This window comes from Macaca thibetana, chromosome 1 (assembly GCF_024542745.1).
Source record: "Macaca thibetana thibetana isolate TM-01 chromosome 1, ASM2454274v1, whole genome shotgun sequence".
Lineage (NCBI taxonomy): Eukaryota > Metazoa > Chordata > Mammalia > Primates > Cercopithecidae > Macaca > Macaca thibetana.
Genome location: NC_065578.1, coordinates 133,308,397 through 133,334,485, shown reverse-complemented (window position 1 = coordinate 133,334,485; position 26,089 = coordinate 133,308,397). Strand labels below are relative to the sequence as shown.

The 26,089-nt window shown below is 44.9% G+C and overlaps 1 protein-coding gene across 3 annotated transcripts; it reads left to right on the top strand.

Moving 5' to 3' along the window:
- The first annotated feature begins 4,282 nt into the window (after nucleotides 1-4,282).
- Nucleotides 4,283-20,530, top strand: CD48 (CD48 molecule). 3 transcript variants are annotated; one of them, XM_050759232.1, is made up of 4 exons: nucleotides 4,291-4,461; nucleotides 14,094-14,396; nucleotides 17,829-18,086; nucleotides 20,143-20,530. In XM_050759232.1, exons 1-4 carry the CDS (start codon nucleotides 4,380-4,382, stop codon nucleotides 20,220-20,222), a joined length of 723 nt encoding a protein of 240 aa, XP_050615189.1. In that variant the 5' UTR covers nucleotides 4,291-4,379; the 3' UTR covers nucleotides 20,223-20,530. The 3 variants fall into 3 exon arrangements, with proteins under 3 accessions (XP_050615183.1, XP_050615189.1, XP_050615192.1); XM_050759235.1 differs by having other exon boundaries at nucleotides 4,307-4,502; XM_050759226.1 differs by lacking the exon at nucleotides 20,143-20,530 and having other exon boundaries at nucleotides 4,283-4,461; nucleotides 17,829-18,866.
- The last annotated feature ends 5,559 nt before the right edge of the window (nucleotides 20,531-26,089 follow it).

Sequence of the window (26,089 nt, the reverse complement as noted above, 5' to 3'; positions counted from 1 at the left end):
AAGCACTTTTTGTTAATCTGGATATAGTCTTGAAATTTTTGCCCTCACATTTTGAGACCACCTTCTCCTTGCTCTCTGACTGATCCTCCTTATTTTCCTCTTCAAGATCCCTTTTTTCTATTGTCTCTTAAATGTTAAATTTACCCTAGGAAATCGTCCTGAGTCCGCGGGTTCTTTTAGTCTCCCTAGGGAATGGCCTCCAAGCTGGCGCCTACTCAGGCAGTGTTGTACTGCCCCCTACTGGTGTAACTGAAAAGCAGGTCAGTCGCACGCCACATGTAGAGTCCAATTTACAAGCACGAGGCCTGGCACAAGAAAAGTGAATGTATTTCCGAAACTAGTTTGGGAGGAGGGCAGGAAGTGTCCTCCTTTAAATGTGCCACGTTGCCTTTGGAGCAAAAAGTGAACACTTTTATAAGGTAAAAGAGAAGTGAGCAAGGCAGGGAGGTCTCCCTGCTACTGGGCAGTTAAACACTGAGCAGTTGAGTAGGTGCCCTACCTAGTCTCCATTGTCTGCATGCTTTATTCCTCTTGATTGCGGGACAAGAATCTGGGACCTGCTGAACTTCAGGTGTCAGGAACAAGCTGTAACATACCCCTATTTGCTGAGCTGTGGGCAGTGGGACCAAATGAGAGCTGTGACACACCCCTATTCACTGAACTGCAGGCAGCAGGATTGAATAAGAGCTGTGACATGTCCCCATTTGCTGAGCTGCAGGCAGTGGGACTGAATGAGAGCTGTGACATGCCCTCATTTGCTGAGTTGCAGGTGGCAGGAACGAGAGAGAGCTATGACATTTCTTGGGGTCTCAGACCTTGGGACTCCCCAGGCAAAGCTGTAACACCTCTTGGGGCTCTGCAGTTGTTGGCGTCTCCGAGTTTGTTAGTGGCACTGTGTTCCCCTCATTTAGACACTGATGCCCAAGGTGGAAGCAGGTCACAGCAGCACACCCAGTCCTGCCACTGGCTGAGTGTGGATCCCATGGCTCAGGAGTTCAAGACAAGCCTGGGCAATATGGTGAGACCTCATCTCTACAAAAAAAAAAAAAAAAAAAAAAAAAAAAAAATAGCCAAGCGTAGTGGTCACTGTACTCCAGACTGGGTGACAGAGTGGGAGCCTCTGCCCCCCTCCCCCCCAAAAAGAGAATGTAACATTAATTTATAATGTCTCTTTTAAAAATTCAACACAATGTTATCTTTTTCTTGCTGAAGGAGCAGGGTTGTGTCCTAAGGTTAAATCAATTCACTGGGAAAAATATAATATCCAGTTCCAAAGTGTAACCAATTTGACCAAGAGGAATTTGATTCGGGTGCTGTTTCAAATTTTGCTTTGCAGGGTTCTTTCTTTTCACTTTTATGTTTTTTCCTTTTATTTTTAGTTGACATAAAATTGTACATATTTATGGGATACAGAGTAATATTTTGATACTTGTATACAACGTGTGATGATCAAATCAAAGCAATTGGGATATCCATCACCTCAAACATTGATCATTTCTTTGTGTTGGGAACATTCGAAATTCTCTCTCCTAGCTTTTTGAAGATATACATAAAATAATTCTTAACTATATTCACCCTATAGTGCTACAGAACGCTGGAACTTATTCCTCTTCTCTAGCTGTAACTTTGTATCCATTAACCAACTTCTCCCCATCCTCCACACCCCTCTACCCTTCCTGTTGTGGGAACTCAGGGACTCCGAATGGAGGGACCGCCTGAAGTCACAGCAGAAGAACATAAATTGTGACTTCCTGGACATTTATTAGTTCCCCAAAATGAATTCTTTTATAATTTCTTACACCTGGCTTTAGTGCGATCTCTGAATATAAGTTGTGAAGATTTCATGGACACTTATCACTTCCGCAATCAATACCCTTGTGATTTCTTATGCCTGTCTTTACTTTAATCTCTTAATCCCGTCATCTTCTTTGTAAGCTGAGGAGGATATACGTCACCTCAGGACCCTGTGATAATTGCATTAACCACACAAATTGTTTGTAGAGCACGTGTGTTTGAACAATATGAAATCTGGGCATCTTGAAAAAAGAACAGGATAACAGCAATGTTCAGGGAACAAGAGAGAGAAGACTTCTGGCCGCTGGTGAGCCAGATGGAACAGAGCCATATTTCTCTTCTTTCAAAGGCAAATAGGAGAAATATTGCTGAATTCTTTTTCTGAGCAAGGAATATCCCTGAGAAAGAGAATGTGCCCTGAGGGTAGGTCTATAGACGGCCCACTTAAGGCGGCCGGCCACCTTTTAGAGTAGAAGCCAAAGTGATGAAATAAGCCCTGGTCTCCCATAGTGCCCCCAGGCTTATTAGGACGAGGAAATTCCCACTTAATAAATTTTGGTCAGACAGGTTGTCTGCTCTCAAACCTTGTTTCCTGATAAGATGTTATCAATGACAATGAGTGCCGGAAACTTCATTAGCAATTTTAATTTTGCCCCATCCGATGGTCCTGTGATCTCACCCTGCCTCCATTTGCTTTGTGATATTTTATTACCTTGTGAAGTACGTGATCTCTGTGACCCACACCCCATTCGAGCACTCCCTCCCCTTTTGAAAATCGCTAATAAAAACTTACTGGTTTTATGGCTCGGGGAACATCATGGAAACTGCCGACATGTGATGTCTCCCCCGGACACCCAGTTTAAAATTTCTCTCTCATGTACTCTTTCCCTTTATTTCTCAAACCAGCCGAGATGCTTAGGGAAATAGAAAAGAACCCATGTTAAATATCAGGGGTGGGGTTTTCCCCCAGTACTTTCCCAGCCTCTGATAACCACAATTTTACTCTCTACTTCTATGAGCTCATTTTTAAGCTTCCATATATGATTGGGAACAGGTGGTATTTATCTTTATGTGCCTGACTTATTTCACTTAACATAATGTCCTTCCAGTGTGAGGATTGAGGAGAGCAGACATTTTATTGTTCATCTCCATGTTGAGAATCAGAAATATCCCCAATTAAAAAAAATGATTACAAATATGTTATATCAGGAACTGTGGCTTGCCTATGGGTCCTGGGTGGGCAAATAACTAATTTAAATTCAATAGGAATGGGCTTGAAATGTCCTAGACCAAGATATGATTTGGCTGTGTCTCCATCCAAATCTCATCTTGAATTGTAGTTCCCATAATCCTCACATGTCTAGGGAGTGACCCAGTGGGAAGTAAGCTAATCACAGGAGCAGTTACCATCGCGAGGTTCTCGTGATAGTGAGTTCTCACTAGATCTGATGGCTCTACAAGGAAGGGGCTTTCCCCATTGTTGCTCAGTTCTTCTCTTTCCTGCTACCATGTGAGGAAGGATGTATTGGCTTCCTCTTGCACCATGATTGTAGGTTTCCTGAGGCTTCCCAAGCTATGCTGAACTATAAGTCAATTTAACCTCTTTCCTGGCCAGGCACAGGCTCATGCCTGTAATCACAGCACTTTGGGAGGCTGAAGCAGGTGGATCACTTGAGTTCAAGACCAGCTGGGCCAACATGGTGAAACCCTACTAAAAATACAAAAATTAGCTGGGCATAGTGGTGCTTGCCTGTAATCCCAGCTGTGTAGGAGGCTGAGGCAGGAGAGTTGCTTGAACCCAGCAGGTGAAGGTTGCAGTGAGCCGAGATTGCACTGCTGCACTCCAGTCTGGGCTACAGAGTGAGGCTGTGTCTCAAAAAAACAAGACAAAACAAACAAAACAAACCCCCTCTTTCCTTTATAAATTACCCAGTCTGGAGTATGTCTTTATTAGCAGTGTGAAAACAGACTAATACAGACCACAGGGGTGGGAAATCCATTCTTTTGGGCCAAGTAATCTTACTTTTCTTCTAATGTTCAGTGGATAGGCTGATGTCAAGCTTCAAATGGTGAATTATCATAAAGGAAGAAGAGTAGAGGGTGGTGCTGGGGGTAAGAGATGCAGCACTAAGGCTATGTGGGTCTGATTTCCCAGACTACCTGCTCTGAGTGACACCTAACCAGGCTTGACTGGGCACCTCCTATGTCTTAGCCCCTGAATTAATCAGAGTGATTCTTTCCTGGGAAAAAAAAGCAGATATTCTCTATCAGGGTCTCTTAATCTTTTCTGAGTACTGTCCCCACTGAGAGTCCAGTAGAAGCTATGAATCTTCTCCCTACAAAAAAGCACTCATGTACATTCAAACAAAATTGTTCTCAGTTTCCGTGATGCTCTTAGATAAAAAAATTTACAAGGCCTCCTGTTTCTGGTTTCTGGGGCCCCACACAAGTGTGCTGGGTGGAGAGAAAAGCTCAGTGTTTTTTTTTCTCTAACCCTATTTGGTAAGTTCCCTTTTTAGCCCTGGCCTCTTTCTAGCCAGGCTCTCAACTGTCTCCTGCATTGCTGGGAAGTTCTGGAAGGAAGCATGGGCTCCAGAGGTTGGAATCGGTGTCTGGCTCTGGAATTGCTACTGCTGTCTCTGTCACTCCTGGCGATCAGCATTCAAGGTACTTTCTACCAACCGTCTGCCTGTGATTGTGCACTGAAGGTATGGTCAGTTGGGAAAGGGGAGATGGGATGTAGTTCAACCCTAGAAGCCGGATCTGGTATCTGGAAAGCAGATATTTCCATTCCAATACCATGGCCATGGCATGGTTGGGGAACCTTTCTTAGCACTGAAGAATTGAGCTTCATCTCCTTTCCCAAGGGGATGTAACCAAAACAGGACCCTGGGGAGAAGGAGAAGTAGGCTTCTCATATTTTGTCCCTTGGCTGGTGGTCCATGAAGTTGTGGAAAAGTGTTTTTTCATTTTGAATAAGAAGAAGCTCTACACTGACAGCTGCCGTATTTTATGCTCTGACACATTGTACTTCATTAGGCATTCTTTGAGACCTCTGTATATGTGAGGTGTTGTGTCCTGAGCCAAGGTAAATGACATTGTCATTTACCCAAAGAAAAGATAGATCAAAATTGTAGGAAGAAAAGCTTGGAAAGGATTGCTGTCTGGGGTCTCCAAATGAGGGTCTGAGAAGAGGCTGGAAGTGCGTCAGCAACAAGGGAACCTTAACGCATCTGATTACTAAGAGTTAAGGTCCATTCTTCTGCCACAGCCTGTTCGGTCCCCGTCATGTGCCCAAGGGCTGAGCTAACTTTCCTTCTTCTGTTAGAGCTGCCTCACCCTCTTTCTTCATCCATCCTTCTTATGCAGCTGAGAAGCAGCAGTGAAGCCTTTGACTTTCTTGCTATTCCCCCAAGTAAATACTCAAGTCTTTTTAATTTAAAGGGCTTTAATGCTCACCACTCCGAGGATAACAGTAAAAAAGAAACAAACATGCGGTAGTTACACCGTGGCATAAAATGATGATAGTTTGTAACTTTTAGGGAGGTGAGGGAGAATGTGTGGAGGATAGGTCTCTCACATGCTCTGCCTCTCAGGTAGAGTCCTTTGGTTCATGACTGTGTGAGTCTACAGCTGTATGGGTTCTGTGGACCTGACTCAATGCATAGGACATTGGTATGGCCTTGGGAGTTGGGACGGACGTGAAGTATTCATCTAACTATTGGGAAAAACAGGGTTGCCAATGAGAACTGGAATATTTCAGGACTTTCTCTTGGCATACTGAAAACATCCTGACAGTTGGTCGTTCTCTGACTTCTTTTCTAGGCTTCATCTTGGTCGTGTATTCTTCTTTGAAACATGCAGACCACACCTGATTGTGTTATCCTTTGAATGGATAATACTGGTTTTGATGAGGTTAGGTTATCTATTTCTTTTTTTTTTTTTTTTGAGACGGAGTCTCGCTCTGTCGCCCAGGCTGGGGTGCAGTGGCCGGATCTCAGCTCACTGCAAGCTCCGCCTCCCGGGTTCACGCCATTCTCCGGCCTCAGCCTCCCGAGTAGCTGGGACTACAGGCGCCCGCCACCTCGCCCGGCTAGTTTTTTGTATTTCTTAATAGAGACGGGGTTTCACCGTGTTAGCCAGGATGGTCTCGATCTCCTGACCTCGTGATCCGCCCGTCTCGGCCTCCCAAAGTGCTGGGATTACAGGCTTGAGCCACCGCGCCCGGCCAGGTTATCTATTTCTATAACCTAGGTTAGGTAAATACACATTAAGCACTTACTGGGTGTCAGACATTGTGCTAGGCATTTTGTATACTTTTTCATTTAACTTTCATTAGAAAATAGTGAGGTGGCTATTATTATCTACATTTTTCAGATGAGAATACTGTCTTTCAGAGAGATTGAGAAATCCTCCTAAGGGCACACAGGTCTAACTTCCAAACCATTTTATTACGATTTTGCCTTTCCTAGACTAAGGCCAGAGAATCTTGATGAAGATCAATGTGCCTAAATCTCTTAATTTTACTGTTTGCCTTAAAAGAGGTGTTTTCTCTTACCTCTGGCTTATGTACATGCCTTCTTTCCACCTAGATTTCCCTCCCTCCTCCCCTCTCCCTGCCTCTCTCTTAGGCATCTGTTTTCATGTGACTTCTTCCTGGACTGTCTGCTTGTGACTGTGTTCTGAAGGCATGGTCAGATTGGAACCTCAGGCTCCAGATTATGGTTTGTGAACTGCTTGATTGATCATCTGTTTCCTTGAACTTTATGAAGACAGAAACCACGTGCAGTGTTGTGCTGCTGCACTTAGCACGGGCCTGGAGTGTGGCATGTGCTTGATAAATAATTGTTACACAAATGCATGAACAACTTCAAAAAGTTTCCTTTTGAATGATACATCCATATCTTCCTGAAAGTGCAAGTAGTTCTCTCCTCTGCAGTAAGGGATGCTTCTGTGGAACAGTTTGAGAAGCACTCTTAGCTCTCTTCTTCCTTCTCTCCTCAGACTTGGGTTTCTCAGCTCTTTGGTTTCAAGGCAATGATTCAGGGTACGCTCCACAACTAGCCAATTCCCCATCTGTCCACAACACTTAGCAGGGTGAAGTAGAAAGAGTATTGTACTAGAAATGAGATGACCTGTGTTCTATCTGGTTCCATGCTGTGGGATTTTCAACAAATCATTAAAGCTTCCTGAGGCTCAGCTTCCTCAGCTCTATAATGGGTATAATAATCTGTTCCTCTTTTCTTCAAGGGGTTGCTATTAAGATCAAATAAAATAAAAAATGTGCAATTGCTTTGCATTTGTGACACACACACAATCTGATACAGGTGAAAGCCTGGAAAGAGCATCAGTAAATTCCTAAGCCGCAAGCACTCACCTGAGCCCAAGACCAGAACTTCTGTCTCTTAAACATCTTCTCTAGACTTTCCAGACACATGTCTAAAACTTAACTCATCATCTCTATTCCTGCTATGTATTGCTATTTAACAAGCTGCCACAATACTGTGGCTTAAAATAATAATGATTTACTTTGCCCACAGATCTGGGGGAAGACTGTTCATCCTGTCTCATTCGGTGCTTTTCATGTGCTTGCAATCACATTATGGTGTGGCCTAGAGTCATGCAAGGCTCTTCACTCACAGGGCTACTGCCTGAACTGAGGGAGGCTCAAAGAGCTGGGTGGCTGGTACCACCCAGCGGAAACCTCCCAGAGTTGGTGTCCCAAGAGAAACAGGCAAATGCTGCATGGTCTTTTCTAAGCTAGCTTTGCAATTCACACTTCAGTTGTATTCCATTCATTAAAGCCATCACCAAGCCTACTCAAGTTCAAGGGGAAGGGGCACAAAGTCCATCACTTGATGAGAGGACTGTCAAAAAATTTACAGACTTAAAAAAAACCAAAAAACAAAAAACTACTACAATCCTTCTTCCCCCAAAACCTACTGCTCTTCCACTGTTCCCCACCTCTATAAATGACATCTCCACTTGTCCGGTTGCTCAGGCCAGAATTCTAGAAGTCATCCTTGATTCTTTCCCCTGCTTCTCATGCCCAGTGAGTAAGTCCTGTTAATTCTACTTTCAAAAATATCTCTCAAATATGTACAATTCCATCCACCCCCATGCTATCTATCTTAGATCGAGCCACCATTTTCTCTTATCACCAATTTCCACAATGATGCGCTATCCTAACTTCTCTATTTACTGTACTCTCTTCTAGATAACCTGTTCTCCACCCTGCTGTTGGTATACATTTTCTAAAATGGTTCTCTGTTTACTTCACTCTTCTGCTTAAAATCTTCAGTAGCCACTGTGGTAAATGAGAAAGCAGAAGCTGTGAGTGTAAAGTTCACATTTCATAATAAGCTCACTTCCTGGCCTCCTTAGTCTATGTTTTGCCAGTGAGCTACTTCCTGTTCCATAAACAAATCTCATTTTGGTGTTTCTGGGCTTTTGATTCTTTTCCCGTTTTGTTGGACTATTCACTACCCCCAGTCCTTATCTTTCCCTTGTTTCATCCCACTTAGACTAATTCCTTTTACAGAAGCCATTCTCAACCCCCAAATTCAAGTGATGTGCTCCCTTTTATATGCTTTCTAAGCATTCCATATTTTCCTTTTCCTAACACTTATCATCAGTAGTGAAAGCATCTGATTAATTGTGTGGATTCACTGGAATGAAGCTCAAGGGAAGGAGCTGCATCTATCTATTGTATGCATACAGAGTCAAGTACATAGTAACTGCTTACTGCATAGTTATTAGATGAGTGAATACATGAGGAAGTTCATGTATGCATGTATGCATGGAGGGATGGGTGGATGGAGGGAGGAAAGAAGCAAAGGAAAGAGGGAAGGAATAAATTTTGTCATTGTTTCAGTCAACCTGGGATCTCAGAGTAGCTCTTACTGGCCCTGATAAATTCTTTCTCGCATTTCCCACAGTGGCTATTTCAAACTTTCACCCTATCCTCAAGGCCCCTTACCTCAGTCCTCTGCCCTCTCAGCAAGGTATGTGCCTCCTTCTTTGCAGAAGAAATGGAAACTAGAGACCATTAGGCAGGAGGCCCTTCAACTTCCTGCCCACTATCTTCAAACTAGTAACTTTTCTCCACCACCAACTGTCTTTCCTCCTCCTCTTTTCCTTCAGAGGATGAAGTATCCCTCATCGCAGCCAAGACCTGTGCCATCAACTCTGCTCTGAGACCCCCTAGCCCAGGCTCATCAATTACCTCCCTTCTCTTCATGTCTTTCCTCCACTGAATCCTTTCCTTGGCTTACCATAGATTAGGTCTTTCCTTCTTTGAATAACACTAAGAACAAAAACAAAATACTCTCTACTTTTTCATGACCCTTTACATAATGCCCTACCATTCTTTTTCCCATTCAAATTGCAATGTCTGAAGAGAAGAGTCTATTTTTATTGTTTCTCCTTCCTCACCTTCAAATTGCATTGCAATGTTGCCCACTGAACTCATTATAGTTCCCATCTCAAAAAATAGTAGCCTACTCAGCTTCTCACCAAGACACAAACCTGGGGTCTTAGTAGCTATTGCAAAATTACTTCCTAAAAAGGTTTGTACAGGCTTGTTAAATATTTAATCTTATGAGAGAGCTCCAGGTAACTCTGTCTCCACATCTTTAATGCTCATCTTCTTTTCTTCCTTAAGAATTTTACTAGAAGCCATGTGTTTTGTTTTTATTATTTTTATTTTTCTCAATATACAAGAAAACCAAAGAAGTCAACCATGTGTCTTGTTTTTTTTTTTTTTTGAGTAACCAGAACTTACTCTTTAAAACCTTTCTCTTTCCTGGGGAGACTCTTTGGTATGGGATTATGACTTCCTTTGACCTGAATTTTTTCCCTTTACAATTCTGTTTTTCTACAGACAAGAAACATGGGTGGGCACAGGCAGGATCTGGTTCTATTTGTTCTTTTTTTTTAAAAGCGAAAGTGAGTTTATTAAGAAAGTAAAGGTATAAGATCCAACTTTGTTACTTTATCCCAACCATCCAGACATATCACCAAATACTTCCTGTTAGAATTAAATCAAAATAGTGATTTTTTAAAAGGTTGCTTCACCTACTTCCTAAAAGATGGAATTGTTAAGAAGGCAAATCAAGATTTTATCAGCAGTTAATCACTTCTTTATTTCTCAGTAAGAAGTTACAGCCAACCATCAGGACAGCCTTTTTGGAATTGTTACACATGGGTGGTTAAGGAGGGAGGGAGGAAAGATACAATATTGTATGCGTACCTGTCATCAGCACTCATAATATACCGAAATGGGCTGGGCATGGTGGCTCACGCCTGTAATCCCAGCACTTTGAGAGGCCGAGGCTGAGGTCAGGAGTTTGAGACCAGCCTGACCAACATGGTGAAACCCCGTATCTAATAAATACAAATAATTAGCCAGGCATGGTGGTGGTGTATGCCTGTAATCCTAGCTACTTGGGAGGCTGAGGCGGGAGAATTGCTTGAACCTGGGGGATGGAGGTTGCAGTGAGCCAAGATTGCACCACTGCACTCCAGCATGGGTGACAAGAGCAAAACTCCATCAAAAAATTACATATACAAATGATCTGTCTGGTGTTACTACCTGCCTCTGTCATCAGACAGTGGATTGTGTTATCTTCCTGAGTGTATGAGACATGCTGGGGAGTCTGCCAAGGATGACCTAGCTCAGTACTTCTCAACCAGGGTGAACATGGGAGAATTTTGTCCCTCAAGGGACATTTGGCAATATATAGATACATTTTTGGCTGTCACAACTGGACAAGTGTTACTGGCACCTAGTGGGCAGATACCAGGGATTCTGGCAAACATCTTACAATGCACAGAACAGCTCCCTACAAAACTGAATTATATGGCCCAAAATGTCAATAATGTCAAGACTGAAAAACATTGATCTAGACTGCCTATTGTGACCACTTCTATTAATTCATGTGGAAACAAGTAACAGAAGGAGAACAAGTCTGGAATATGTCTAGTGATTTTAAAATCCTGGAAAGAATGTCCTCCTAGGCTGTATGCTCCAAGAGGCCAGATACTCTATCCACCTTGCTGACAGCAGAGTCTAGCACAGTGTCAAGCATGTTGTGGTTGTGTGATGACTGTTGCTGGCTTGAACTGATTTTGTCAGAGGGATTATAGGGCATGGGCTGGACCAATCAGAAGCACTGTAGAAATGAATGCCTAGGTATTTCTGAGTACAAACAAGGACAGGGTAAGCACTCAATAAACATTTGTTGAATACATAGATGAATGGTTGGAAAGCTGAATGAACAGGAACTTGAAAGTCCTGGGGATACAGATAAAAATCTTTTAGTGGTTGAGAATGTTTTGGAAATGATGGATATGTGGAAAGTGAACAGCTAGTATACATCATGTTGAAGAGCACAATTGAGTTTTTGTGTGGCAGCATATGACACCAGAGTGATATAGGACATATTTCCTCTTCTTCTACCTTTAGCTTTTTTTATACTGCTCTTTTTTAGGCTTGGTATACATATTCTAAGTTCTCTCTCCACAAAAAAAAGCCAACAGACCTCACTTCATCTTGTACCTTGTCCTTATCATCTTTTCTTTCTCCTTACCTTAACCAAACCAGGTTTTTAAAAATACCCCGAGGCTTATACAATTTGGAGTATTGTCAAGAAAAAGAAAAAGAAAAGAACAAAACTAAATACAAATAGGAACAAAAATAAATTCAATTAGAACAAAAAAAGAAATCCCAGGGAATTAGTACAAGTTTAAAAAATACAAATACTACTCAGATCATGAGAGCAGAAAAAATAGCACCATATTTTTAATTAATGAAATGCCTGCATGCTTCCATAATACTTTGCTACTGAATAGCTCTGGCTGTTGTTCACTTCCAACCTGCTTTCTCCTCTGCATCCCACCTGCAGCCCGATTGCAACGTGTCCACGGCCATTGCCGGTGAGTCAGCGCGGAGGGCAGCAGGAATATTCCTGGATGCAGTTGCTTCACTGAAGTGGCTAGCAGGAACTTCCAAGAGTTTGCAACCCTCATACATGTATCCCACTAATCCCAACTAAGTAATTCCCATTTCTACTTCCCCTTAGCCAGATCTCAAAATGCCCATAACTGAGATGCCAACCAACAAAAGTGGAAATGTGATGAAGGGGATGTTGTAGTAGACAGAGGCCGTGGTCTAATTATTTGTGTTTAAGATATGTTTTGTAAAATGGATTACATGAATACACTGCTAGGGCTCCTCCAGGGCCATCCAAGAAGGCCTGAAGCTTCAGCTTCATCACTTTCACAGGGAATCTGCCTCTGATCCAAACTTTGTGAAATAATAGTTTAAACAGTCTCCACTTTCTTACCTTCTAATAACTTGCTTCTAAATATATTGTAAATGCACACACAAGACATGAGCCGTTTTTACAGGAACACTTTTTTTTTTTTAACAGGACAAAACATTATTAAAGCTAAAATGTCACCATCTACTCTCCCCAATCCCACTCCCTCTCTGACTGTGTCTCTCAACATCCAATCCCCTTGCTCACTCCACACTACCCACTCACCGCCTCCTTGCTGTTGTTTACGTATGGCAGGCAAACCCCTGCCCCAGGGCCTTTGCTCTGGCTCTTTCCTCTGTCTGGGTCCCTCTTACGCCAGATATCCTCTTGGCCACCTCTCTCCTCCAAGTCTTTGCTCAGATGTGACCTACTTATCACCTTATAAATGAAGTTCACCCTTTTACCCCTACCAGTACTTGTGACTCCCCTTACCCTATTCTAGGTTTTCTCCTCTGTCATGGCAATTATCACCTCCTTACATACTATATAGTGTGTTCGGTTAGCGTGTTCATTGCTTACGTCTTTTCACCCCACTCTAACGCAAGCTCGGTTAAGGTAGGGATCTTTGCTGCTTAGTTCACTGATGTATCCCAAGTGTCTCAAATCGTGCCTGACAGATAGTTCTCAACAAATATTAGCTTTTAATCATCCTTTGGCTTACCTTAGTGGTCATCTCCTCCGAAGAGATTTTTCTTAGTATTTTCTCAATTTTCTATCCCTACCCTCCAGATAGGAATACATTCCCATAGCCCACTGTGTTTATTGTCAGGACTCAGAAAACAATGCCCCAAACTCATGGCCTCAGAAGCAGCCTTGGAAGGGAAAGTTTTTCTCTGACCTTCTCCTGCTCTCCTGTCTATCAGTCCCATTTTCCCCTAGGCTAGCCACAGACACTGGAATCCCTCTTTCCTAAGGCGGGCCATAGAAGCCAAAACCCCTTTTCCCCAAAGCCAGCTGTAAAACTTAAATATACCACCCTAACTTTCCTTGAGCCTTTCTATGTAAAAAAAAAAAAAAAAAAAAAAAAGCCGTAAAGAAATTATCTGACCTATCTTGTTTAATTGTGAATCATAAGACCCCCATTCTAGAGAGGGCCTGCCCCACACGCAGGAGGAAGGAAGGAATCCGGCACAGAAAGACCAAGCAGAATCTAGACAGACAGGCCTTGCTGGGTTTCCCCCAAACAGTCTATTGGCATTCGATCATACCCTTTTTGTCCAATCATATTTCTCCATGACTGTTTTGTTTCAACAAAGCAACTCCATATGCTTTGTTGAACCTAAGCATAAAAACGAACAATTTGCCCTGGACTGTTTAGTTTTCATTGGAAGTCCATTCATTCCCCAGGCTCTGCTTACACGTTAATCTGTATGCCTTTCTTCCTTAATCTGCCTCTTGTCAGTGATTTTTGGCAAACTTTCAGAAGGGGAAGGGGAAGCTTTCCCTTGGTCCCCACATTACCTTTATAACAGTCACCAATATAACACATTAGGATTATTAGTTTGTGTGTCTGTCCTCCCACATTGTTGTATTAAATATTTTTAAATAGAATAATGTACTTTTTATGTCTATGCCTCTAGGGACTAACAAAATGCTTACTGAGCTAGGAATAGACAGGAAACACAAGACCAGAGAGGAGATGTGACTTGTCATCAGTTTACTTGAAATCCTACTGGTATGAGAGTAAGGGAGAGAGCCAGGCCCAACCTCAGTTGGCCTTACTCAATTCTTTTATTTTCTGGGGATAGTACTAGATGAATTATAAGCAACAACCCCTTCCCCCATGCCCACTTTTCAAGCTCCAACTTTTCTTGAGTTCCTGAGCAGGAGACCTGGACTTCCAATGAAAACCATACTCACTTCTCCTAAGCAGAAATCCCTTCCTTCTCGCCTGTTCCACCAGCCCAGGCTATACCCTAGGCCTCTCAGCAACACTGCCTTCTCTATGTCAGGTCTGACTCTGACTCTCATTGGCAGGTCGCTTGGTACATATGACCGTGGTCTCCAGCAGCAATGTTACTCTGAACATCTCTGAGAGCCTGCCTGAGAACTACAAACAACTAACCTGGTTTTATACTTTCGACCAGAAGATTGTAGAATGGGATTCCGGAAAATCTAAGTACTTTGAATCCAAATTTAAAGGCAGGGTCAGACTTGATCCTCAAAGTGGTGCACTGTACATCTCTAAGGTCCAGAAAGAGGACAACAGCACCTACGTCATGAGGGTGTTGAAAAAGGATGGGTATGAGCAAGAATGGAAGATCAAGCTGCAGGTGCTTGGTGAGTCAGGGGAGCCAAAGGGCAAATCCCCACTCCAGTGGCCCCGGATGGACCACTGTGGCTTCCTGGGAGGCATGGGGCATTCTCGGGGAGGAGGAGAGGAAAACCTCAGGACAGGTTTGATTCATTTTTCCTTGATGCAATTCTATTTGGGAGTAAGCCTAGGTCAACAGACCCCCAAATTAACAATCTTAGGACATTTAACACCTCTTCTGAAGTTAGTGAGTCTAAGCTTTGAAGAGAAGGAAAACTAGAGGTTTCCTATTTCCTTCATTTTGTCCTGTGATCATCCTAAATCAGCTCAGCTCATCTTAATTATATCTCTGAAATTAGGTTTCACTGGACTTAAGATAAAAGAGAATGTATTAATATAAAGAATGGGGCAGGAGTTATTAGGAGAATTTTTCAACTTTCATAATGGGCAGGACAAAAAAACTTCCACTCATAGCTCCAGTCTAACCAGTTTATATTGAATAAGGACCAGGACATTATACTTGGAGCCAGACAGACTTGGGTTCAAAACTCTGGTCAGTTGCTGACTAGCCATGCAACCTTGAAAAAAGATCTTCACATCTCCATGCCCATATTAGGTAAGACTCTTTCGATAGCAAGTAACAGAAACTAATCCAATGTACCTTTACCAAAAAAGAAGAATTTAGTTTAAGAAACTGGGGCTATTTAAAGCAATTAAAAGAGCTAGGAAGGGCTGAAGGGGAGAAGATTGAAAACCAGGGTCAAGCTAGAACCCCTAGCTTCAGGAATCTGTGGACTGTGCCTATGGATTTGGATTCCTGCCATTTTACACATGTTATCTCTCAAAGCTTAGACTTTTGCTCCTCTGAGTTTCAATTCTCAGGGCAATTTAAAGACAGAGAAACTGATAGTCCCAATTTAGTTCAAGTATGTGTACCTGATATAAACAATTATGGTGAAAGGGTCAGATTATAAGGCAGAAACATGGATATGGGGAGAGCTCCAGCGGTTGGGGTATGCAATTCTTGTAGAAGAGTGGGGCTAAGTGTCCAAGAGTGGTGCTCCCTTGAGAGCCTTAGGTTCTTCATCATATTATGAGAATAATTCTACTTACCTTTTAGGATGTTATTAGTATCAAAGTAGATAAGGAAAGTGAAAACATTTTTTAAAATGTCAAAACGTGCAAATGAAGAGTGTTGTATACATTCAAGTTCCACCAGCCAGACAGTCCCTGATCCAAGCAGATTCCCTTCTCACTCTTCTTCCATGTCATATGGGCTGAAAATTCAGAAAGTCCTGGGAACAAAAATATTCAAGGTCTCTTACAGTGGTTTTCTGGTTAACACGCTCTACAAGATTTTTTTTTTTTTAAAGCCCTCATGTGTATCATTTACCAACTTTGCAATTTCTGTGGTTTAAATACCACTACCACAGTTGATTTCAGTAAACTAATGGTTTCACAAAAAGCTTGCAAAATTTCTGAGTACTTAAAAATCCACAAACTGTCTTGGGCTTCAGCATACCCTGCCTGAGGGTAAGATTTCCAGGATGTGGTTAGCAGAAAAAAAATGGTCCTCTGGTCCAGCCCAAGTATTTCTGACAGCTCATAGCGAGCATCTTGGAGCTGGACAGCCCAAGCTGGCTCAATTAATTCCATCAGCAAAGTGTCCAGTGCTATGCTGATCACCATGGGAAATGCAGAAGGAATGTAAGATATGAGGCCAGAACACAGGAAATGATGAAAACCAGGATAAAAATTGCTCAATTAAAGCATGTAGGGGAAGTCCAGTCAACTTTTGTCTCCTCTGTAGTCTGAGCAATCTTTTAGCAATCTGAGATTGGCTTCACAGAGGAGACAAAACTAGAGTTCTAGAGACTAGATTGGTAGAGCTTCTAGAGCCGCTCCACACATACAACCAAGAGACAAGCTCTGATCTGGTCAATTCTCTGCCATATTTTAATCTTACGGGGTTTGAACTGCATTGATTCTGCAGATGTTTTGCCCTTGACCAGAATGAAAAGATCTCAGAGGACTGCAGGTAAACCAGCCTTAGCCAAGGAAAGACCAGATGCAGGGACTATCTCTCATTCTCTCTGGCAGCAGTACAACAATAATAATGGTAAAATGACCTCTAGAATGTATGCAATACTTACATTCTGCAAAAAGCAATTATCCATGACAGGTGACATTTTATCTTTACTAGCATTGTGTAATGAGGTAGAGTCAGTTTACAGATGACAGCAAGGGGTTTAACTACCTTGCCTAATGTCACTCCACTAGAGTCAAGTCCAGGACCCAGACTGGTCTCACTCCAAAACTAGTGTTTCTGTGCCTGCTTGCCTCCCTTCCCTTCCTTTCCCTTCCCTTCCCTTCCCTTCCCTTCCCTTCCCTTCCCTTCCCTTCCCTTCCCTTCCTTCCTTTCTCTCTTTCTCTTTCTTCCTTTCTTTCTTCTTCTTCTTCTTTTTTTTTTTTTTGAAGGTCTTCTCCTTCTCCTTTTTGAAGGTCTGCTGGAATGCAGGGGTACAATCATAGTTTATTGCAGCCTCGAACTCCTGGGCTACAGCAATCCTCCTACCTCAGCCTCCTGAGTATCAGGGACTACAAGTGCACACCACCACAGCTGGCTACTTTTATTTTCTATTTCTTTGTGAAAACTGAGTCTCTCTATGTTGCCCAGGCTGGTCTCTAACTCCTGGCTGCAAGCAATCCTCCTGCCTCAGCCTCCCAAAGTGCTGGGATTACAGGTGTCAGCCACTGCACCTGGTTGTGTTTTATCCTTTCTATCTCATAACTACTTCATTCATTCTTTCACAAGATACTTATAGAATACCTGCCATGTGGCAGGGATTGTGCCAGACATGGAGATACCAAAGTTAGCAGACCAATCTGTTTGTCACAATTGACGTGGCTGGAAGTTACATGAAGTTCTCTGTAGCTCTGCCAGAGTCTACAAGGCTGGCACCTGCACTGGATAGTTGTGCAAAGGACTTTGCCACGCACAGGCAGGTACCTCTTACCTTAGGACTCTTGCCGAATCTGAACCCGATCATTCTTGAGAGACAGACCAGTCAAGGTGCCTGCCATGAACCATTGCTAGAGAAGGGTCCCTGAGCATCTCAGACAGTTGGTATACTAAGTCTGACCCCAGCAAGTCTCTGGGCTATTCGTTCAAACTCACACATGATCATAACCCCATTTTGTTCCCAGAGCATATAATGGACTCTGGCGCCCCCTCCAGGACCCAGCTTAGCTTCACTGCCTAGGAGCAGCGCTTGCAGTCTGTGAGGCCTCAGGAGGTCAAGGCTGCTCACTGGCTCCCTCTGTAGAACTTCTTCTTCATGACTCTGCCTCCTGGGGCACTCAGGCCCCTTCCCTGGGTCCCTTCGTTCTTTGTTAGCTAAACCTTCATAGCACGAATGCCTCACTGTCTCATCTTATAACATCCTCCTCACTTTCAGACCCTGTACCCAAGCCTGTCATCAAAATTGAGAAGAGAGAAGATGTGGATGACAACTGTTATCTGAAACTGTCATGTGTCATACCTGGCGAGTCTGTAAACTACACCTGGTATGGGGAACTCCCGAAGGAGATCCAGAACAGTGTTCTTGAAACCACCCTTAAGCCACACAAACACTCCAGGTGTTATACTTGCCAAGTCAGCAATTCCGTGAGCAGCAAGAATGGCACGTTCTGCTTCAGTCCACCCTGTACCGCGGGTAAGAAGGATCCCTGGGAGCTGAGGGGGGCACAGGGTAACTGGAGTTCTGTTGAACGAAGAAAGGCTGGGGATTCTATGCAGCCTCCTTGCACGGTGTTGTGGTCAATCCCTAAGGTGTCTGGGAGAGCTGGGAGATGTGGGTTCTGCCGCCAGCTCTACGACCAACTCCCAGCCAGCTCACCTCACCTTCGTGGGACTCAGTGTTCTCACCTGCAAAGGACGTTTGACAGAGATCTCTGATGCTTCTCTTCCCTCTCCCGGTATAACAAAGCATAGTCCTGACACCTGAGGCCAGGGTCATCGTAGAGCAGTCTGAAACATCAGGGTGAGCAGGGAGAAGGAAGGGCAAGTGGGCAAGCAGCTGTCTAGAGGAGCTTCGTTCGACAGCCAAAGTCAGCCAAAGAAAGAGGGACCGAGGTCGTTAGATAGCCAAAGTCAGCTAAGGAAAGAGGGACTGAGGAGATGGGCCTGAGAGAGGCCATCGAACAGGCGTGAGAGCCTGAGCTTCAGGCGAAGCTTCTCCTCCTCAGGCTGATGTTCCTAGGTGAAGTTAGGAAGCCAAATTCCCCTGTCTCCTGGGAGGATCCACTCATTGGAGTGTCACACCTGCTCCAGATCAGGCCTACACTGGTGCTAGCATGGGACAGCTAAGGCCGTGGGTTTTAGAGTCGGTCACAGCTGAGATCACTTCTAGGACTGTCACTTACTAGCTAAACAAGTTTCTTAGCTTCCCCAAGTCATGTTCTTCCTAAATAAAGGACAAAATAACAGTTCTTATCTCGTACTAAGGATTCAATGAGACAAGACATGGAACCTGCCTATCACAGTGCTTGACAAGTCCTTAGTAAGCGGGAGCTAAATGAGATGCAGTCTCTTAGAGTTTCAGGGACCCCTTAATAAACTTGGATCAGTATCTCCAGCACTCTGGGCCCTGTACCCTCCACAATCCTGAAATCAGATCCCTGAGCCCTGGCGTACACATTCTTCTAGAATAACTCAGACCTGAGGTGCTCACCTTCACCTGTGACCCCTGTCATGCCCAGTCAGCAGGGATTCTGGCCTCTGAGAACGTTGCTGTTTCATGGTCTTCCTGGGCTCTGTCTATGCTCCTCATCTGCACTGATTTCTTTATCTCTACTCTCACATGTGGACTACGGAGCCTGCATGCTCTTCCTTATTCTTCCTGACTCATTGGAGTTAGGAGCAGCCTCTCCTGATATGCCCTGTTCTTCTGCCACCACAGAGCCACTGTGACAGTTTGGTGTTTGACCATGAGAACACAATTTAGCTGGTGGTTCCAATACCACCTTCATATCAATATCACATCCTGAGATCCAGAAAAAGGCAGAAGCACATTCCTTGTCCTCTATAAAATGGGTGTGACTGTTCATCCGAAGAGTGGATTAAAACAATAATAAATCCATTTTCTTTTTGGAAGGGTAAACCCATCTATCAGTTTTTAGTCACCCAAATTATCCTAGAAAGCGCCCTCAAACTCCCTTCCCTATTGTATCACTCATTCCTTTTTTGTTTTGATTTTCTCCAGCTCAGCCCTGCCCCACCCCAGCATCTAAGTTTTCCTTCCATCCTCTTTCTTTTTCTTTCCTTTTCTGTCTTCCTTTCCCTTCCCTTCTTCTTTCTAGCTAGTGCAGATACTTAGTGGGGTGGAGAAACAAGGAAAGGAAGTGATCCTTTTCTCTCTAAAGTCAGTTGTGCATTGTATTATGTGGTCATCTGTCTGTACCTGAAGAGCTACCCTACCTCATTGATGTCCAGAGTAGGGCAGTGATGCTTTCCCAGGCCACAGATATGTCAAGATAACCTTTGAGCACAGGACCCAGCTAAGCCAGTGATATTTAAGGAATTTCTGCACTTTTTATACTTTATGTTTGGGGAGATTGAGGAAGAGAATGTCCCAGGCAAATAGGATGGGATTCGGGGAAGAAATTCATTCCACTGTTCTGTGAGCTCCCACACCAGTGTCCAGTAACCCTGCCCCTTCTCAATACATTAGTCAAGATACCTAAGTGTATAGGATTTTCTTGCTCTTTCAGCCCGGTCCTTTGGAGTAGAATGGATTGCAAGTTGGTTGGTGGTCACAGTGCCCATCATTCTTGGCCTGTTACTTATCTGAGATGAGCTCTTTTAACTCAAGTGAAACTTCAAGGCCAGAGGATCTTGCCTGTTGGTAACCATGCTCCTCACCAGGACAGAAACTGTATAGGATGAATGGAAGCATGCTGCTGAATTATCAACGAGGATTTTCAAGTTAACTTTTAAGAACTGGCTATTATTTAATTTTATATCTCTTGGTGGTTTTCTAGTAAACATATAGACATAGAGATACACACATGTTTTTCCCACCAAAAATTGTGACAACACTGTGAATGTTTTATTATTTTTTAAAAAATAAACATTTGATATAATTGTCAACTAACTGAATTCCTGAAGTTGTCCCAAATCTGTCAGACAGTGCCTGCTCCATCAGCCGGGAGAAACTGGAATCTGGAAACACAGAGGGGAGAATCTGGGGCCACTGGCTTCTGTGTGTCAACACAGCTGAGGAGCCAATTTGTGCTACCTCTGACTCTTATTCCAACATCCATGCCAAGCCTCCTGGGGTGCCAGCTCCCCTGCCAAGCCTTTGCCTCCTTTCCAATGGCTTGCCTTGCTCTGGCCCCTCTGAGGACCACTCTCCTTAAGTCTGCTGCAAATATAGGTTCAGACTTGCTCCCTCAGAAGGAAGGATGCAGCTCTATCTCATAAGAAGCCTTCCTGCCCCACAGGCCTTGCACAGGGAGCTGAGTTCTCTCTCCTCTTTTCCATTGACGCTGTGTGGGCAACTTCTCAACTCCCAGTTGTTTCATGGGATCCCAAAAAACCATCAGATCGACACAGTGGTCTCACCAGAGTTGTCCACTATGTGCAGGTAGGAGTCCCCAGGCCCACCAATGACATAACACCTGGGATTTTTGCTTAATGTCCCCTCCTCTAAGTCTCCTCATGTGCCTGGAGCTGAGAGAGTCACAACAGAATGCAATTCCCCTTCAGAAAAATCTGCCCGCCACAGACTGCTCGCCTTTAAAACCAGACCAGCCTCCCTAACCGCATTTGTGGCCCTTCCCTCCTCACCCCATCTCCTTGGTGATAGAGACGGTGCTGTGTGTGTTTGCCGCACCTTCTCATTTTCCCCTGGGTGAGTGAAAAAACTCCTTTCCCAGCTACTTTTGTGTTTAGCTGGAGCCATGTCATGAAATCTGCCCAAAAGAAAGTGGGTGGAATGGATATGGCAGGACTGAAGGACTTCAGAAAGTGGGGCTACATGATACAAGGAACTGCAACGGAGCCATTGCTTGGAAGGCAGCTGCCTGCCCTGCATTGCACAAGCATGATAAGAAAGGTAGGCTTTTGTCTTTTCCACAAGTCAACCTGGGCTCCCGAAGAAACCCACCACCCCAAGACCAGCCTGTAGTCCCATCCAAAATAACTTCTGAGCAGCCTGCATCCCCACCGGAACTCACTTCTGAGCAGCCTGCATCCCCATCGGAACTCACTTCTGAGCAGCTTGCATCCCCATCGGAACTCACTTCTGAGCAGCTTGCATCCCCATCGGAACTCACTTCTGAGCAGCCTGCATCCCATCCAAACTAAGCCCTGAGCAACCTGTCTCCTCATACGAACTCACCCCCAAACAGCCTGCATCCCATCCGAACTCACCCCTGAGCAGCCTGAAGCCCCATCCGAACTCACCCCTGAGAAGCCTGCATCCCCATCCCAGCTCACCCCTGAGCAGCCTGCATCCCCATCCCAGCTCACCCCTGAGCAGCCTGCATCCCACCAGAACTCACCCCTGAGCAGCCTGCATCCCCATCCCAGCTCACCCCTGAGCAGCCTGCATCCCACCAGAACTCACCCCTGAGCAGCCTGCATCCCACCAGAACTCACCCCTGAGCAGCCTGCATCCCATCCGAGCTCACCCCTGAGCAGCCTGCATCCCCATCCCAACTCACCCCTGAGCAGCCTGCATCCCATCCGAACTCACCCCTGAGCAGCCTGCATCCCCATCCCAACTCACCCCTGAGCAGCCTGCATCCCATCCGAGCTGACCCCTGAGCAGCCTGCATCCCATCCGAACTCACCCCTGAGCAGCCTGCATCCCATCCGAACTCACCCCTGAGCAGCCTGCATCCCATCCGAACTCACCCCTGAGCAGCCTGCATCCCATCCGAGCTGACCCCTGAGCAGCCTGCATCCCCATCCCAACTCACCCCTGAGCAGCCTGCATCCCATCTGAGCTGACCCCTGAGCAGCCTGCATCCCATCCGAACTCACCCCTGAGCAGCCTGCATCCCATCCGAGCTGACCCCTGAGCAGCCTGCATCCCATCCGAACTCACCCCTGAGCAGCCTGCATCCCATCCGAGCTGACCCCTGAGCAGTCTGCATCCCATCCGAGCTCACCCCTGAGCAGTCTGCATCCCATCCGAGCTCACCCCTGAGCAGCCTGAAGCCCATCCCAACTCACCTCTGAGTAGTCTGCATCCCTATCCCAACTCACCCCTGAGCAGCCTGCATTCCCATCCGAACTCATCCCTCAGCAGCCTGCATCCCCATCCGAACTCATCTCTGGGCAGCCTGTATTCCCATTCAAACTCACCTCTGAGCAGCCTGCAGCCCCATCCGAACTTATGGTTGAGTAGTCTGCAGTCCCACTCGAACTCACCTCTGAGCAGCCTGCATTCCCATCCGAACTCACCTCTGAGCATCCTGCATCCTGCACATGGACCATTTCCATTACCTTTCTGCATCTTGCACATGGACCAAATCCACCCTTCTCCTTCCCCTCACTTTTCTCAGTGAAAGAAGAGGTTTTCTTTTCGGGAATGTCATGCCCGCACGCGCGCGCACACACACACGCACACACACGCGAGCGCGAATGGCATAAACAAGCAGTAAGAAGGAAACAAATGCCACTTTCTGTCACAAATACGCACATTGCTCAGCTGCTAAGGAACCAGCGCACCTCTGCGGACATTGTATTTGTATTATTTCCTTGGAAATAATACAAGTTACTTGGAAACCTGAGGTAAATCTCACCTTAGATGGCTCAGGTCACAGGCACCAATGGTTCCCTGCTCCTCCCATCCCTCAAGGCAGTGCCAGACACATAATTTGTGGGGCTCAGTGCAAAATGAAAATGGTGGCCCCCCTTGTTTAAAAAGCAAGGAAAATGTGCCAGTAACAGTACTGAAATATTAAGCTTTTTCCTTTCTTCCACAGTCTCTCTACTTGAATTGGCATTTTTTTATTTGCTTGCTATTTAATGCTGTTCTAAGTAAAGGCAAATTAAAAATTTAAATTTTCATGAATTTTACTTTTTATATTTTGAAATGTCAGTTTTAAATGAAAATAAAATATTTAATTCATATTTGGAATCATTGCAATTACTCAGTTCATATTTCATGGCTTGTGCATGCATATATATTTTGTTCTTATTGGAAGTGTGCAAACGCTGCAAAAATCCAACTTAACTTTTTTATTTTACTTCTTGTTGCATACATGTTCTTCCAACACTCTGTGACAGCCAGTGGCTCCCATAACGTGACTACTTTGCACTTGCTTTAAGTTTCACTGAACTCCCACACATTTTAGGTAGGTCCGCTGGAGTGCCGTGCTCATAGGATATGAAAAAAGAATGGTGGCAGATATGCAGATTCCACGTATCTTCCCTTCTCATCTGCATGCTCCATTGTCCCAATGGACTTCAGTGAAAAAGCAGAAGCTGAAAGAGAAAATTATCAAGAATTTCCAGATAGTGATAGCAACAGCAGAGCACTAACCCAGGTACAGGACCCTTCTGACCTGGGGCCCCGTGTCACTGCACAGATCACAAGCTCGTTAAGCCAAATTTACCTCAGAGACAACTAATATCTTACACCAAGGCAACAGCCTTCTCTAGAAGTCACAAGGCCTGGTTCTTACGTTCCCCAGCCCCTGATATGTTTCTATGCATTAAAAGTTAGTAGAAACTAGGCACAATGGCATACATTGTAGTCCCAGCTACTCCCAGGGCTGCGGTAGGAAGATTGCTTGAGACCAGGAGTTGGAGGTTTCAGTGTGCTGTGATCGCACCTGGGAAAAGCCACTGCCAGTCCTGCCTGAGAAACAAAGCAAGACTCTGTATCTTAAAAAAAAAAAAAAAAAGGGTTAGTGTGTTCCCTTCTCAGTATACACAAGCCCATTTGTCTTTGTGCAAAGAGGATACTCCAGAATTTGCCTCAAGTTCAAGTCATGAGTAGCCTCTAGTGAACTGAGGTCTCAGAATAAGTTGCTTCCCCTTGTCCTTCAGGCAGCTCAGGCAAGCTCCGGCACTGCCCTCTGCTGGCTCCACCGCAGCAAGTTTAAGTAAAACTTAAAGCCTTGGATTAGGTCAGTGCTTCTCAAACCCTAACTTGCCAGCAAATCACCGGGAGAGCTTGTGAAAATGCACACTCTGAATCAGTAGGTCTGGGGTGGGAACCAGCTTGTCTCAACAGCCAGCATGAGGTTGCACATGGAAGGCTGGCAAGGCCAGGAGCTCCTGTGGACTAAGAGAATGTAACCCTCATATCTGGCTTTGCACAAATAAGCAGCTTGGATTGGGCCCTTGTGTTGGGACCAGGTAGGGGTACATATAAATAGACCTGGCCCCTCATTTACAGCCTATATTTACCAAGTGCTTACCTATGCTAGGGGTCTCATGCTGGAAGCCGCTTACTAATAAGGAACACTGACTAAGCCCATGTATGTTCCAGGCTCTGTGCCGAGCTTTCATTACCTGAATGGCTCTTTTCTTTTCTTTTCTTTTCTTTTCTTCTCTTTTGAGACGGAGAGTCGCTCTGTCACCCAGGCTGGAGTGCAGTGCTGTGATCTCTGCTCATTGCAAGCTTTGCCTCCCAGGTTCACGCCATTCTCCTGCCTCAGCCTCCTGAGTAGCTGGGACTACAGGCGCCTGCCACCACGCCCGGCAAATTTTTTTTGTATTTTTTTAGTAGAGACGGAGTTTCACCATGTTAGCCAGGATGGTCTCGATCTCCCCACCTCATGATCTGCCGGCCTCGGCCTCACAAAGTGCTGGGATTACAGGCGTGAGCCACCGTGCCCGGCCGTGGCTTTCTTTAAGGAACAGGGCTGCAGGTTGTTTGGAGTGGAATTGTTTCCGAAAGTCTTCATTGAGGATTTGAACTTTAAATGGTTTCCTTGGCCAGAATAATTTTACACAACTGTTGGTATGATCAAAGCAGTCTTAGAAAGCTTTAGAAAGAGAGAGAAAGGACATCTCTCATTGTCCCTTCTTGTCCAGGAATAAAAGGATCAAGCTCCTCCGCAGTGTTCTTGCGCTATCTTCAAGTGCATTTGTTAAAGTGGCAGCTCCTGCACCTGGAGAGTGTGCTCTCTCTTCCCCACAATTCCTTCCACTCCTCCTCCCCCACCTCTAACCTCCTTAGAAGACTGCATGGTGGGGCAGAGGATGGATTTAGCCCAGAGCCACCTGCACCAGCTGGCAAATGCTAACCACAGGCTCTATTTTCTTTCACCAGCTGCTCTGCCCAGCCCTTTGCTCCAGTTCGGTGAGAGCCCACTCCTTTTGCCTGGTCCCCTCCCCCAACTCCACCCTGTCTGTCTTTCCTCCTCTCTCCTCCACCATCTTCTTCTCCTACAAATTTTTGTTGCCATCATGTTCTATTCCCATCATCTTTCCATCTCTCATTTTTCTGTTCCTCTGTCTCACCCTATCCGGCTGATTATTTTTTTTCATAACTCCCGCTTTTCACCCAGACCTCACCATGCCAATTCTGCCTCTGAAGTTCCAGCTGCCCATAAGGGTCTGCACATCCCCTGACAGGCAGTGCCTTGGTTTATTTCCTTCCTCCTCTACTGACATAGGAAACATAGTTCTCTCAAGAAGTGCCTCCTATCCCCGTGACTAACTTGGTCAGAGACTCCCTAAGGAGCCAACAAC

What these genes read in the sequence shown, in the direction of transcription:
- CD48 (XM_050759226.1), top strand. Translation starts at nt 4,380, where the DNA reads ATGGGCTCCAGAGGTTGGAATCGGTGTCTGGCTCTGGAATTGCTACTG. An exon ending in CCTGGCGATCAGCATTCAAG is followed by an intron (nt 4,462 to 14,093) that starts GTACTTTCTACC and finishes TCTCATTGGCAG; the next exon opens with GTCGCTTGGTACATATGACC. An exon ending in GATCAAGCTGCAGGTGCTTG is followed by an intron (nt 14,397 to 17,828) that starts GTGAGTCAGGGG and finishes CCTCACTTTCAG; the next exon opens with ACCCTGTACCCAAGCCTGTC.